Source organism: Cebus imitator, unplaced genomic scaffold, assembly GCF_001604975.1.
Source record: "Cebus imitator isolate Cc_AM_T3 unplaced genomic scaffold, Cebus_imitator-1.0 Scaffold563, whole genome shotgun sequence".
Lineage (NCBI taxonomy): Eukaryota > Metazoa > Chordata > Mammalia > Primates > Cebidae > Cebus > Cebus imitator.
In genome coordinates, this window is record NW_016107878.1 from 1,082,500 (window position 1) to 1,096,339 (window position 13,840).

Below are 13,840 nucleotides of genomic sequence, written 5' to 3' on the forward strand. Positions count from 1 at the left end.
CTTCGCACTTATTCTGTAAATCTACAGCTGCTCTAAAATGAAAAGTTTGTTTAAATATGCCTCCTGGCTTTTGTGCAGGGTAATGGATTTAACAGAAAAAAGCTCTGCTGCTCACAGACTGGCAGGAAAAAATCTGTTTAAAGCATATAAAGTACTTGTAGCCAAAATACAGAGAACCCTTAAAACTCAACAAGAAAGCAAAGCACCCAATTAAAAAGTGGACAAAAGATTTAAAAGGATACCTCAGGGCCAGGCAGGGTGGCTCATGCCTGTAATCCCAGCACTCTGGGAGGCTGAAGTGGGAAGATCATGAGGTCAGGAGTTCGAGACCAGCCTGACCAACATGGTGAAACCCTGTCTCTACTAAAAATACAAAAATTAGCTGGGCATGGTGGCAGTCACCTGTAATCCCAGCTACTCGGGAGGCTGAGGCTGAGGCAGGAGAATCACTTGAACCCAGGAGGCAGAGGTTGCAATGAGCTGAGATCACACCACTGCACTCCAGCCTGGGCAACAGCGCGAGACTCTGCCTCAAAGAAAAAAAAAAAAAAAAAAGGATACCTCACAACAGAAGATATTCAGATGGCAGACAAATACAGGAGATGCTCCACATTGTATGTCTTCAGGGAACTGTGAATTAAAACAATAATTAGAAGCTGTGTGCAGTGGCTCATGTCTGCAACTGCCGCACTTGGGAAGCCAAAGCAGGAGGATCATTTGAGCCCAGGAGTTCAAGACCTGCCTGGGCAACATGAGACCTCTTCTCTGCTAAAAGTTTTAAAATTTGGCCAGCACAGTGGCACATGCCTGTAAGTCCCAGCTACGCAGGAGGCTGAGGCAGAAGGATCACTTGAGCCCAGGCGTCCAAGGTTTCAATGAACCATGATCGCACCACTGCACTCCAACCTGGGAGACAGAGTAAGATCCTATCTCAAAATGAAATAATACCTCAACACAATTTTCAGAATGATGAAAATCTAGAACATCAAATGCTGGTGAGGATGTGGAGCAACCGAAACTCTCATCACTGCCGGGAGGAACGCAAAATGGCACAGTCACTTTGGAAGGCGGTTTGGCAAGCTGCCGCAAAGCTAAACATGCCCTTCCCCTGTAATCCGGCACCCCAGTCCCAGGTGTCTCCCTGAATGAGTTGAAAACTGATGTCCACGTGGAAATCTGAATGTCAAGTGTTCAGAGCCGCTTTATTCATCATTGCCAAAAACAGCGAGCAATCCAGAGGTCCTTCGGTAGTTGGATGGATACGTAAACCGTGGCACCTGCGGACAGCAAAATGTCATACAACACTAAAGACAGACTGGCAGTCAAACCTCGACATGATATGAAGGAAACTGAAACGTATATCGCCAAATGAACGAAGCGGAGAAACGGCTGCGTGCCGTGAGATTCCAACTCGATGACATTCTAGAAAGGGCGAAGTTACAGAGCCAGTGAAAAGATCCGTGGCCGGTGCGGAGTGGCCCTCATCCTGGGAAACAGGGTGCTGCTGGAAAGGCGGCTGCCCCCTCGTCCGTCACACAACGCACGTTCGTGGAAAACCTGGCGCTAAACCGTTCGTACACGACCTGGCTCTGGGTCGGGGTTTTCAAGTGTAGCAGAACAGCTCCCTTGCTGCCATCTCCTGAAACTCGGCCCTCGACACAGGAGTTTGTAAAAAAGTGAAAAAGAAAAAAATAATTAAAAATAAATACATAAAAAGATCGGTGGTTGTGAGGGCTTAGCGGGCAAGGGAGGGATGGACGGGTGGAGCACAGAAGAGTTTTGGGGTACGGAAGCTACGCTGCACGATTCTGTAACGGTGAGTACAGCACAGCATGCATCTGCCCCAACACACGTGAGCAGCACCAAGAACAGACCCTCATCTAAACTACGGATTTCAGCCACGGCAACAAATGCCCGAAACCAGTGTGTGCTGTCCATAACAGGGGAGCCGGGAGTCCAAGTGCATTGGGGGAAGTCTCTGTACCGTCCGCCTGTTTTTTCTGTCAACCTAAAACTAGCCTCTGTCCCAGACGCCGAGACAGGCTCCTGCAGACCCTGGCCCCTGCCTCTGTGTCACCCTCGCCCTCACCACTCCCTCTGCTGCATTTTCCATCTAGGAGTCACCGAGATTCCCTTTCGGAACACGGCGGGTATACCTAAGAGAAACACCAAAATAATGAGATGCTGTGTTTGAAATAATTGGACCCTTAAAGACAGGTCTCTTTTTATGAGGAACTGTACCAGACAAACCAAAGGCACCATATACATTCACTGGTAGCAAAGGGAGTTATTTGCTCGGAGTCTTCCAGCCGCCTTCGTCAGCACTGGGTAATCTGGGCACCTCTCACCCTCCGCAGACGGAGGTTTACAAGGTTCCGGAACCATATTCTGAATTGCCTCACATTCCCCGGCGCTGTTAGTTCTGGGGAATTGCATTCGGTGACTCATTCAGGGGCCAAGGTGAGACTGCTCAGACATCGCACACATCAAACAAGCCCCTTCTGTTCTTCAAGATGGTGGCCTGAAGGTGCTCAGTGCACCAGGGCCTAGAATGTCCTTGGGGCCCTCCTACCTGCATGGGGTGGGAGCTGGGAGGGGGCTCCCCATGACACAGCTACAGCAGCAAGATGAGGAGCCGGGGTTGGGGGTGGCTGGACTGGCGGAGTGCAGCCTGATAGGCAATGCAGGCACCACGGCCCTGGAAACTGCTTCGGCAACCAGATCTCATCAGTGAGGTCCAGACACACCACAGGTGCTCCGTGGAATCTGGCTCCATAAAGGAGCCATCTCTACTTTACTGCTCATCCAGATACACTTAGCAAGTCGAAAGGCATTTCTAGCTTTATTAATCAGACCTCTTTGGTGGTGCCCAAGACTTCTCTCAAATTTGGAGACAAGATAAAAGCACCAGCCTGAATTGTGTTCAAACTGTCACCTTCGCTTCCCGTTCGGGGCTTAGAAATAGAGCTCGTCTCATCTCAGAGGTTCCAACCACAGCAGGAGAGGGGCCCTGAGACGCTGGTGGGGGAAGTCTGCATTTTTTTTTTTACACTACTTTCAGTATCGTTACTTAATAAAATTTACATTTAGAACAGGTACCAGAGAGTGGCCCGCAATAACACAGCCTGTTTTGTTTTGATTGACAGGTCGTTCCTCTGGGTTTAGTGCTCAGTCTGGAGGGGCTGCTTCCCTCTGCTCCGGCCCAGGGCACGGGGTCCGAGTCTGAGCATGGTGGCATTTCCTGAGCTCAGCAAAAAGGCTGCTTTCAACTCTAAGCACAGACTCTCTCACTCCCCGGTGACTTTGAGAAGTCACCAAACTCGCTGTGGAGAGGCTAAAATATGGGATGGGAACACGCCCAGGCTGCCACTGACACCCAAAGGGAAGGTGGGAATGTGGGCAGCTCATCCCCCATCTAGGCCTGCCTGCGGCGTCCACGCCCAGCCAGCTCGTCCCCCACCTGGGCCCACCTACAGCGCCCATGTCCAGCCAGGCTGGCTCAGGCGAAGAGACCCCTGTTCGCCCCACTGCCTTTTCCCCCAGGAGTTGAGAGCAGGGACTCCTGAGGGCAAGCGGAGCCCGGCTCTGCCTCTGCCCTCCCTGGTGACTCGGGGACTGGCCTAGACTGGGCTGCGGTAACAAGATCTCGGCGTCTAGGTGGCTTAGAAGTGACAGACATGCACTGCTCATGGTTCCGGAGACCGGAAGTCCAAGATGAAGGCACTGTCAGATTTGGTGTCTGGCTACCTGGTTCACAGATGGTACCTTCTTGCTGTGGCCTCACAGGGTGGAAGGGGCAAGGGCGCGCCTCAGCTGCTTTTGTAAGGGTGCTAATCCCATTCACAAGGGCTCGGCTCCCAGGAGCCCATCGTCTCCCGAAGGCCCCACCCTCCTAACGCCATCACCTAGGGGGTTAGGGTATAACAGTGTGGGGGACGCTGCCGTCAGCCCTAGCAGCCGCCCAGCTGGGCTCTCAGAACTTCTGGTTCTTCCCAGGACAGTGGTGCCCGCAGGGGACCCCGCTTGATTACAGAGCTGAGGCCCGGCAAGGCCCTGTGTGCTCCTGAAGCACAGCGGGTCACTGGTAGACTGCAGCTGTCACTCCGAAGTGCCCTTATTACTGGAAGGGTGGGTGACAGTGCCAGTCTCCCTGGGACCAAGAGGCTTCCCAGGACATGGGACATTCAATGCTAAAACCAGGGCCATCCCAGGAAATCCAGACACACTGGTCAGCATGCCTGTTTCCTGGAGCAAGCCCACCAAAGCCAACCCTCCCCCTCTGCGTCCAAAACCAGGAGAAAACGACCTTGACCGAGCTGCACAGCAGGTGCCGTAGTTGATGCTGATAACGGGAACATTCTGGAAACTCTATTAAGGGTGACGCATACCCCACAGGCTTAACCACGGATACAGTTTGGATGGGTGTCCTGCGCAAATCTCATGTGGAGCTGTAATCTCGGGGTTGGAGGTGGGGCCTGGAGGGAGGTGACCAGATCATGGGGCGGATTTGTCGCAAATGTTTTAGCACCATCCCTTCCCAGTGCTGTCCTGGCAACGGGGAGTGAATTCTTGCAAGACCTGATTGTTTAAAAGTGTATGGCTCCTCTCTCTCTCTTTCTCTCCTGCCTTCACCATGCAATGGACCTGCTTCTCTCTCTCCTGTCCTCGCCATGCCATGCACCTGCTCCCCTCTCTCTCCTGCCCTTGCCATGCAATGCACCTGCTTCTCTCTCTCTCTCTCTCTCTGTCTCTCTCTCCTGCTTTTGCCACGCAATCCACCCTCCCTTCCTTTATCTTTCGCCATGGGTAAAAGCTCCCTGAGGCCTCCCCAGAGGCAGAGCCACCCGCTTCCTGTACAGCCTGCAGAACCGAGAGCCAATGAAACCTCCCCTCTTCATAAACTACCCAGTCTCAGCTATTCCTTTATAGCAATGTGGAAACGGCCTAATGCCACCACATGGCTCATTTGATGCTCACGTTTTCCCGCCCCCTACGTGTTATCATCCAATTTAGGAGACAAGAGGATGGAAGCTGAGAGAGGTTCATTAACCTGGTCTCCACACAGCCACCTGCGGAGAGGCAGGGGTTAGAGTCTGCTCTCTGGGGGCTCTCCATGGCCTGGCACGGAGCCGGGCATCAGAAGGGTCACGTCTGCGGTCCCAACACAGGGACCCCCGTCCTGCACCTCTGGAGCCCCGTGTCTCTAGCAGTCAGCCGTGTGGCCGGGTGCTGTCTGTGTTTCAGTCAGGAGGATGCACAGGTGTCCCTCCCACTCTGCCTTGACAGACACAAAGCGAAGGTGGTGTCTTTTCTGGCAACGCTGGGTTCCGGCCTCTCACCGGAGTGCGTGTTGAGCTTGTCCCCTGGATACTCACACACCCTGCGTGTGCCTGAGGTTGCCATGGGCCTTGTCCTGGAATTGCCCGCAGCTGCCTTTGTTTCTGGGAGCACCCACCACGGCTCACTTTTCTCTTTTCCCTCCTCACCCTGGGTCCCCATTTCCAGGCCCTCCATCAGCACTGCTGGTTTCCCTCCTGATGTAGAAAAACAAGTGAGAATTCCTGACACACTGGGGGCAGGCGCAGAAGTAGGGGGGTGGGTGGTGCAGGCCAGGGCTAACTCCACTGTCTGGAGCTGAGCCGTGGGTCTGCACTCGGCCTTTCATTCCAGAACTTTCTGCCTTAGTTACCCCTTTTCCCCTTTTACTTGCCATAAATAATTTTTTTGGCCTTACAAAAAATGCCGCTGTGTATGATCACTGTTAGTTTTATCTGCACAAAAACCTGCACACGGTGTTCATGGCAGCTTTCCCCACAATCGCCAAAAGGTGGAAGCAGCGTTGATGCCCCTCAGGAGGCAAGCAGATAAGCAAACGGCGGTATGTCGGAAACAGAACGTTATCCAGTGCCAAAAGGAAACGCACTTCCAAGCCATGAACAGGCCTGCAGGCCCCTTCCATGCCTGCTGCCAAATGAACAAAGCCAATCCCAAAAGCACTGTGCGATTGTAAGATTCCAGCTCCGGGACATTCTGGAAAAGGCCAAACTATAGAGACAGCGAAAATGCCAGTGAGGACGAGTGCGGCGGCTCACCCAGCACTTTGAGAGGCCGAGGCCGGCAGATCATCTGAGGTCGGGAGTTCAAGACCAGCCTGGCGAACATGGTGAAACCCCTTCTCTACTAAAAATACAAAACTTAGCCAGGCAGGGCAGTGCACGTCTGTAATCCCAGCTACTAAGGAGGCTGAGGCAGGAGAATCGCTTGAACCCAGGAGGCGGAGGTTGCAGTGAGCTGAGATTGTGCCACTGCACTCCAGCCTGGGAGACAGAGTGAGACTCAGTCTCAAAAAAAAGAAAAGAAAAGAAAAGAAGGGGTCAGTGGCTGCCAGGGGCTCAGGGGAGGGAGGGACGAACGAGGTACAGAGGAGTCCTCGGGAGTGAAGCTGATCTTTGCAATACTGTGACGCTGGATACGGGACATCTGGCAAAACTGACAGAACGTACACCACCAAGCGTGTAAGCCCAGACTCTAGGATCGCTGCTGGGGTCAACACCAAGCGTGGACCCCTCATGTGAGCTCTGGACTCTAGGATCGCTACTGGGTCACTGATTGTCACAGGCATCACACACTAAAGAAAGATGTTACTAACAGGGGAAACTGGGGAAGGGGTCAATATGGGAACTCGCGGTACTTCTAGTCAATTTTCTGTCAGCCTAAAACTGCTCTAAAAATTCAGCTCTGCTAATTTCACAGAAGGGAGGCAGGGTAGAGAACGCTCTCCTTGATAAAGGAATATCAGCTACTGCAACAGGAAAAACTGATTCATAAAACTACCATCTGGCCACCAGCGGGGGAGAACTGATCCTATAATTCTGCTTTATATTTTAAAACTGAAAATAAGAAGCCAGGCTCAGGGGCTCATGCCCGTAATCCAAACACTTCAGGAGGCTGAGTTGGGAGGACCGCTTGAGCCCGGGAGTTCAAGACGAGCCTGGGTCACATAGGGAGACCCCCATTTCTACAAAAAATACAAAAATTAGCCAGGTATGATGGCACATGCCTGTAGTCCCAGCTATTCCAGAGGCTGAGGTGGGAGGATCAACTCAGAGTTCAGGAGGTCAAGGCTGCAGTGAGCTGTGATCGGGCCAGCCTGGGTGACAGAGGGAGACCCTGTCTCAAGAAGTGGGGAGGGGAGGGAAGGGGACGGCAGAGGCCAGGCACCGTGGCTTACGCCGGTAATCCCAGCACTTTGGGAGGTCGAGGCTGGTGATCACTTCAGCTCAGGAGTTTGAGACCAGCCTGGGTAACATGGCAAAACCCCGAATCTACAAAGAACAGCTTGGCGTGATGGTACATCCCTCAAGTCTCAGCTACTTGGGGGGCTGACGTGGGAGGATCACTTGAACCTGGGAGGTTGAGGCTGCAGTGAGCTAAGATTGCACCAGCGCACTCCAGCCTGAGTTACGGAGGGAAACTCTGTCGAAAGAAAGAAGATGAAAGGAAGGGAAGAAGGGAGGGAGGGAGGGAAGGGAAAGGAAAGAAAAGGAAAAGAAAAAAAGGGAAAAGAAAAGAAGCAATGATTTCCGTCAAGGCCAAAACCAAAACCAAATAAACTCCCCGCCTACGTGTGGTCACCATCTCCCTGGGAGGGGCAGGGGAGCGTCCCGTAAGACAGCATGCACGCATTCCGCCCCCCACGCATTCCGCCCCCCACACATTCTGCCCCCCACGCATTCCGCCCCCTATGCGTTCCGTCCCCAGGCACCAGACCCACTGGGGCCCTGTCCTAGGCCCTGGCCCCGCTGGTATCTGCCTTTGCTGGAGACTCTAGAATGCCTGTCCTTCACCATGAGCCACTTAACAGGGAGCTGATGACAGGAGGGGTTCCTGTGTCTTCTCTGGGTTTGGTCTTTCTCATCAGTAACCCAGCCCAGAGGCCTGTCGTCGTGGGAATATTTCAGAACATGAAATATTCTGAAATTTCATTGTCTCCACGGATCAGGCTCCCGAGCTGCTTCCACTCAGTTCTGGGGAAAGCGGTCAGGGCTTTCTCTCCTTTAATTTCACTGCTCCACAGCTGCTCACAACCGTGCACTTTCTGCTTTGGCACCAGCCTGATCCAGAACTCTGGCAGCACTTTGTACGCTAGGCAGGGCCCAGAGCAATGGCTGTTTCGGAGTCTGCGTTATGTGCTTTTAGCCGCAGATGGAGTAACAGTCATTTCAGAACCTTAAAGTCGAGAACACCAACAGTCAGGCGAAAGAAGCAGGGGGCTGGGGGCCCGGCTCAGGACGGGGGCCGGTTACAGGGGACACATATTGGCAGAGGGGAGTAGAGTGCTCGGGGGGAGCCCCCCAGCCTCCCCTACTGCTGGCCAGGTCAAAGCGAGACCAGGCTGCCCAGTCCCCCACAGTGGCATCAGAAACAGCCCCAGACACAGCCAGGATGAAGACATAAGCGGCTCTGCCAGGGTGGTGTGAGCCGCAGCCAAAGGCTGCCTCCAGGGAGAATCCGGGTCAGGAGCTCGGGATGCAGACTGCCCAGGATATGCCTGGAGGGTCAAGGTCATGCTCAGGAGCTCCTGGGTCCGCTTACTTCCACAGCCTCAGATGGAAAGGGCTCGTGCCCTCACAGAGCCGGGAGCTGGTGCCGAAGAGAAGCTGCCACATCAGCACAGCATGAAACGCATCCACATCAGGGAAGGCCAGCTGGCCAGGGCCCGCCTGAGCCTCCTCCGGACCTGCACGCCCTCCGTGGCACCACCATGGCCAGGCTTAGGCCTCTCTGCTCCCAGCTCAGCTCCTCTCCTCCTCCCCCTGCCACCTCCACAGCCAAGGGCCACCGCCAACAAAAGATCAAGCCCTGCAGGGCCCCCCCAGATGCCCTGCAGGCATAGGGACTCCACCCCCCCACCCCCCACAGGCCCCTGTCCCCATCACTCCCTTTCCCCCCTCCTTCTTTCCAGAGTCCCCACTAACACAAGCCCAGCTCAGCCTCCTGCTCCGTGCCACTGGCCAGGACTGCCCACGCCTTCAGCGAAAGCCTGGGCTTGTCCACGTCACTCCCCTGCACGCAGGCCCCCAAGCTTCCCTGCCTCATGGAGGATCGGCGCAGGGTCTCAGGCGTGCTCAGCTGTAGCCAGGCACTCACCTCCCTTCCCGTCCCCACCCCTGGGTGCACTCTGTCCCATCTGAGCTGCACTCATGCAGTCCCACCTCCCAACGTTACAGGCATCAAAGCCGCCAGCAGCCACAAGCCCGGGCCGGCTTCTCCTGCTGCTCACAGGGAAACCTAAGAGACGCAGACAATTGCATAGAGGCAAGGATGGTCCCGCAGCAGTGCTCAGACCGAGCTGTGCAGGCTGGATTCACGCCCAACAGGCTCCCCAGCCGGCGTTCAGAGGTCCCAGGAGGCTCCCACAAACGACGAGAAATCAGATTCCTCAGTTGACAAACACATTTGTCATGTACTCAGTATTTTTGAGGTGTGACACAAGTATGTGACAATGGCACTACACCATGCAGGGGCTGAGAACAGGGCTGGCACACCCAAGACAAGAGGGAAGGGAGGTCCCCACTGCCCGGAGTCCAGGAGGAGAGTTCCCAGCCCAGGGCCAGGGTAGCCCTCCTGAGCGGGCATAAGGAGACCCTCACCTCTGCTGCTCTTGGTTCTCCATAAGTACCTAACCTCTGCCTGCCTACTCCAGCTGGTGCCCTGCTGGCAAAGGACTGTCAGCTGGGCTGACGGTGCCCCCACCCAGGATAGTGGGACTGTCTGGAGATCAACTGCTGGCTATCACAGCTAGGGGCTGCTCTTGATGCCAAGTGCAGGTGGGGGCTGCCGCTGAGCCCTACGGTGCCCTGGGCAGTCATGCTGCAAGACTGCCCAGGTGAGGAACCAGCAAGGGCGTGGGCTGTCTTTCCCGACAGATGCTTAGAGGCCCGCGTGCACGAGGAATGTAGGTTCCCGCAGGTGAACAAGACGTGTGTGTGCAGATGCCTGTCTGCTGGGTTGCCCGTGCCCAGAGGGAGGTGGAAACGCACATCCTCCGCCTTTACAAACATACGTGTCGTCCAAAGATCCGTGTGCCAGAGGCTGGCCCACAGCAGCATGTCTGTCATCTGCTCATTCATTCGCTCACTCACTTCCTCAGCAACTCTGCACTGAGCACCTACCATGCTCCAGGACCCATGGGAGATGCTGAGGATGCCCCACAGGAAAGATGGGCTCAGCCCCGTCCAACCAAGAAGCCAGAGGAGAGTGAGAACGCGTCTTTAAACACCAAGCAAAACCAAGTAAAACACAACTGCCACATTATTCACGGGTAGCCTGAGCAGCAGGGTGACCCTTTCTATGCTTCCGTAAAGCCTGGTAAGGTCCCCTCTAGCGAGTGCCCACCTCCCGTCTCCAGGTCGTGGAAATTGGGATCCAGGCCTCGGTCCAGCATCTTGGCGATCTTCTCCACCGAACGATGCTGAATGTGATCCATACATTTCTTCAGATTGGTCTAAAAGGAAAAATAATACAGTGGAAACATCTGTATGAGAAACGTCCCAACCCGAGCAACAAGTGAGACCTCATCTCTACAAAAAAATTAAAAAGTCAGACACGGTGGCACAGGCCTGTGATTCCAGTGACTTGGGAGGCTGAGGCAGGAGGATCGCCCAAGCAGAGGCTGCAGTGCGCTGTGTTCATGTCACTGCACTCCAGCCTGGGCAACAGAGCAAAACTTGCCTCAAAAAAGAAAAAGAAAAAGAAATCTCTTTCCAGGCTCTGGGAAAATTCCTGACTGGTGACTCGGGAGACCCCCCCTCACCAGGGCCCACTGCAGGTCCCGAGGCTCCTGGAGCTGAGCACAGTGCCTGGCACGTGGCAACTGCAATCGGCTTGTCCTGGATGAATGTTCAAAATCCCCTCACTGTTCACCTTCCTTGTGCTATGGACTTAATGGGTGTGTCCCCCCAAAATTCATAAGTTTAATAATCTCCAATAATAGCATTGAGAGGTGAGGCCTTTGTGAGGTGATGAAGTCAGGAGGGTGAGCCCTTGTGAATGGGATTAATGTCCCTACAAAAGAGGTCCCAGAGAGCTCCCTCGTCCCTCCCTCCATGTGAGGACACAGCAAGACAGCAAACTAGGAACTGGGTCTTGACCAGACACTGACCCTGCTGATGCCACGATCTCAGACTTCCAGCCTCCAGAATGGTGAGAGACATACTTCTGTTGTCTATAAGTTGCCCAGCCTGGGCGACAGAGCAAGACTCCGTCTCAAGCAAATAAAAAAGAGAATCCTTGCATCCATCTTATATAAGAAGAGGGGACAGCAAAACAAAAACCCAGAATATCCTGCTGGCTGAGAAACCTGTTGGTGAGCCGGCAGCTGCTGGTAAGCTCACCTGGAGAGCATCAGGGCCTGGGAAGGGAAGTGCCTTGGGCAGCTGCCATGACTCTCCACCCGTGCTCTGCAGGGAATGCTGTGGGACCCTGCTCCAGAACAGCACCAGGGGCCAGGACAAAAGCCTCCTGGGATTACAGGTTCCTCCTCGTGTGGGTTAAGCAAAGCGCCCTGCCCACACACCCTAGGCTTCAGCCCCCACTCTCCAGGCCTCCTCCTTGGCGTGCACAGCACCCTGAGAAAGAGCGGGGTGTCTGTGGTGTGAACGTCTTATCTGGAACTGTGAGCTCGAGGCACAGTGCTTTCAGCTGGGGTCTGAACGCTCCACGCCACGCCCCTGCTGCTCACCTGCAGCCGAACTTCAGTGCCGTTATGTCAACAGCACTTTAACAAGTTTATCCTGAAGCAACCACAGCGGAAAACCAACACGGTGCTCAGCATGGACCCCCTCCCCTCCACCACGCCGTGCGTCCAAACCCCACTGCCTTCAGAGCCACTGCTTTTGAACCTCTCTGCAGCAGCCGGCGGGATCTGCCCACTTCCCTGAGCCCCCACAGCCGCGCTGAGCAGCCCCTGCTGCCTCCCAGGTGGGTCTCCGCAGCGCGCACCACGGGGACCGGTCCACCTGGACCTCCCAGCCCGGCTACACGCCACATCAGATGCACAGAAGGTGCCCCTGGATAACAAGGAGAACGCCATGCATGTAAGTCACAGCCCACTCCCTGCATACCTTCGTGTGGAGCTTGGCCAATTGTTTCTCATCCAGACTGGCTTGTTTATACACCCGCTTCTTGTATCGAAACTGGCACAGAAACAGAAGAGGAAACAAGTCAATACTTCACACGGCTGTGCAGAGGAAACACGGGCCTCGTCCTTGGCTACGTCACTGAAGACGGGGAACCCCGCAGCAGACTCTTCCAGTTTTAAATAAACGACGCGTATGTGCACTGCAGAGCCTACAACATCCCAAGCGTCACTTGTGCCAAGATTCTATGGCAGTTTAGCTACAAAGCCATAAAAAGCAGCACGAGCAAGGGGAAGGGAAGACCCTGCAGGTGAGAAGCTGGGAGGCCTCCCACCCAGTGAGGGGCTCCCTGGCTGACTGGGTGGTCGCGGCTCCTCCTGGGGGAACCGATCTGCCCTTGGTACGGCATTTCTAGTCAGTGAGGACGCTGCTTCAACACCAGGTTTTTCTCCACGTTGTCCACCTTTGTTAAAACACACCTTCGAAGCCCGGCCTGGGAAAGGCCCCACCTCCTTGTACTCCCACAACCTTTGCCCAGAAAGAGGGAGCTACTGTTTTCCCTCCGAACAGCAGCGCCTCCTTTGAACTGGAAAGGACATCACTGCATGAAGCGGGGAGCAGTCTTCCTCAGACGTAGGAGCAAGCAACTGTTGCCGGAGTGGGCTTGGTGGGTCTCTAAAACGCCTCCTCCCTCCCCCAGACCCCCGCTTGGCTGGAGATGCTGCGGAAGGTCTGGGAAGGGCGCTGAGCATTTGGGAGTCACTGGAGTTTGGAGCCGAGACCTCCGTTCCCATCCCAGCCCCAATGCTCTCTACTCACAGAGTAAGTCAGGGCTGGGCACTTGCCTGTCTCACCTCAGTTTCCTGATCTGCCCCATGGGGATAATAGCCCCCACCTCCCAGGGTGGCCTGGGCATTGAATGTGAGCTTCCCGGCAGACCTGGCACTAGACAAGTCCACTGCATCCCTCGCTCCTCACTGCCCTTGATGCTGTCACCCTCCACGGTTACACACCTGCTCAGGGCCAGCAAAAACTGCCCCTGGGTGAAATGACGGTGCGGGGCAGTGGGTGGGTGAGCTCATCCTGGAACTGAAAGTCTTGTCTCACAGAAAGCATCCAAATAAACACCCCATTCTCCTTTCTCCGCCATGCCAAACAAAATGGGCATTTGACAAAAGGCAAAATTATTTTGCACAGACTGAAACTACTGGGGTTCTGTTTTTAAAACCAGCGGTGAAATGAGAAAGCTCTGCAAAACCAGGCTGCAGAGTTTGGGGAGAAAGTGTGACGGTCAGAACGGCACCTGTTCATTTCCCAGAACGGGGCAGGCAGTTGGGGCTCCAGGCCCATTTTAGAATTTCCACCTCTGATTCCAGATTCCAGGACGGCAGGTTCTGTGCGTCTGTACTCTGGGACCAATCGCACCTCTGGTCCAGATTTCAGAAACCACTGAAGAGGATGCCAGGTGCCTTCTCAGGCTCACGATCACATGGCTAAGCCTAAAACTCGCAGGGAATGCAATTCCACGGGTACCCTTTCCAGATATAAAATAATCCGCTCAGACCCATAGCATCTCTGGGCAGGAGGGTAAAGTACACAACAGAGAGTGTTTATTCCAGAGCCATAAACATTTACAGCTCGTGGCTACAGAGGACTCTGCCTCAGGACCTCAGATCCTTTTTCTTGCTATTTCCCTAACA

At 54.5% G+C, this 13,840-nt stretch overlaps 1 protein-coding gene across 9 annotated transcripts in view; it reads right to left on the bottom strand.

Annotated features, from left to right (window-relative positions):
• The window catches only part of SHANK2 (SH3 and multiple ankyrin repeat domains 2), a 688,443-nt gene that overhangs the window by 532,452 nt on the left and 142,151 nt on the right, over positions 1 to 13,840 (bottom strand). For all 9 annotated transcript variants that reach the window (XM_037733995.1, XM_037734000.1, XM_017515880.2 and 6 more), the window contains exons 5-6: positions 12,126 to 12,197; positions 10,399 to 10,507 (exon numbers count right to left, since the gene is read on the bottom strand). In XM_037733995.1, the coding sequence (XP_037589923.1) occupies positions 10,399 to 10,507; positions 12,126 to 12,197 (181 nt within the window). The remainder of the gene's footprint in view (positions 1 to 10,398; positions 10,508 to 12,125; positions 12,198 to 13,840) is intronic.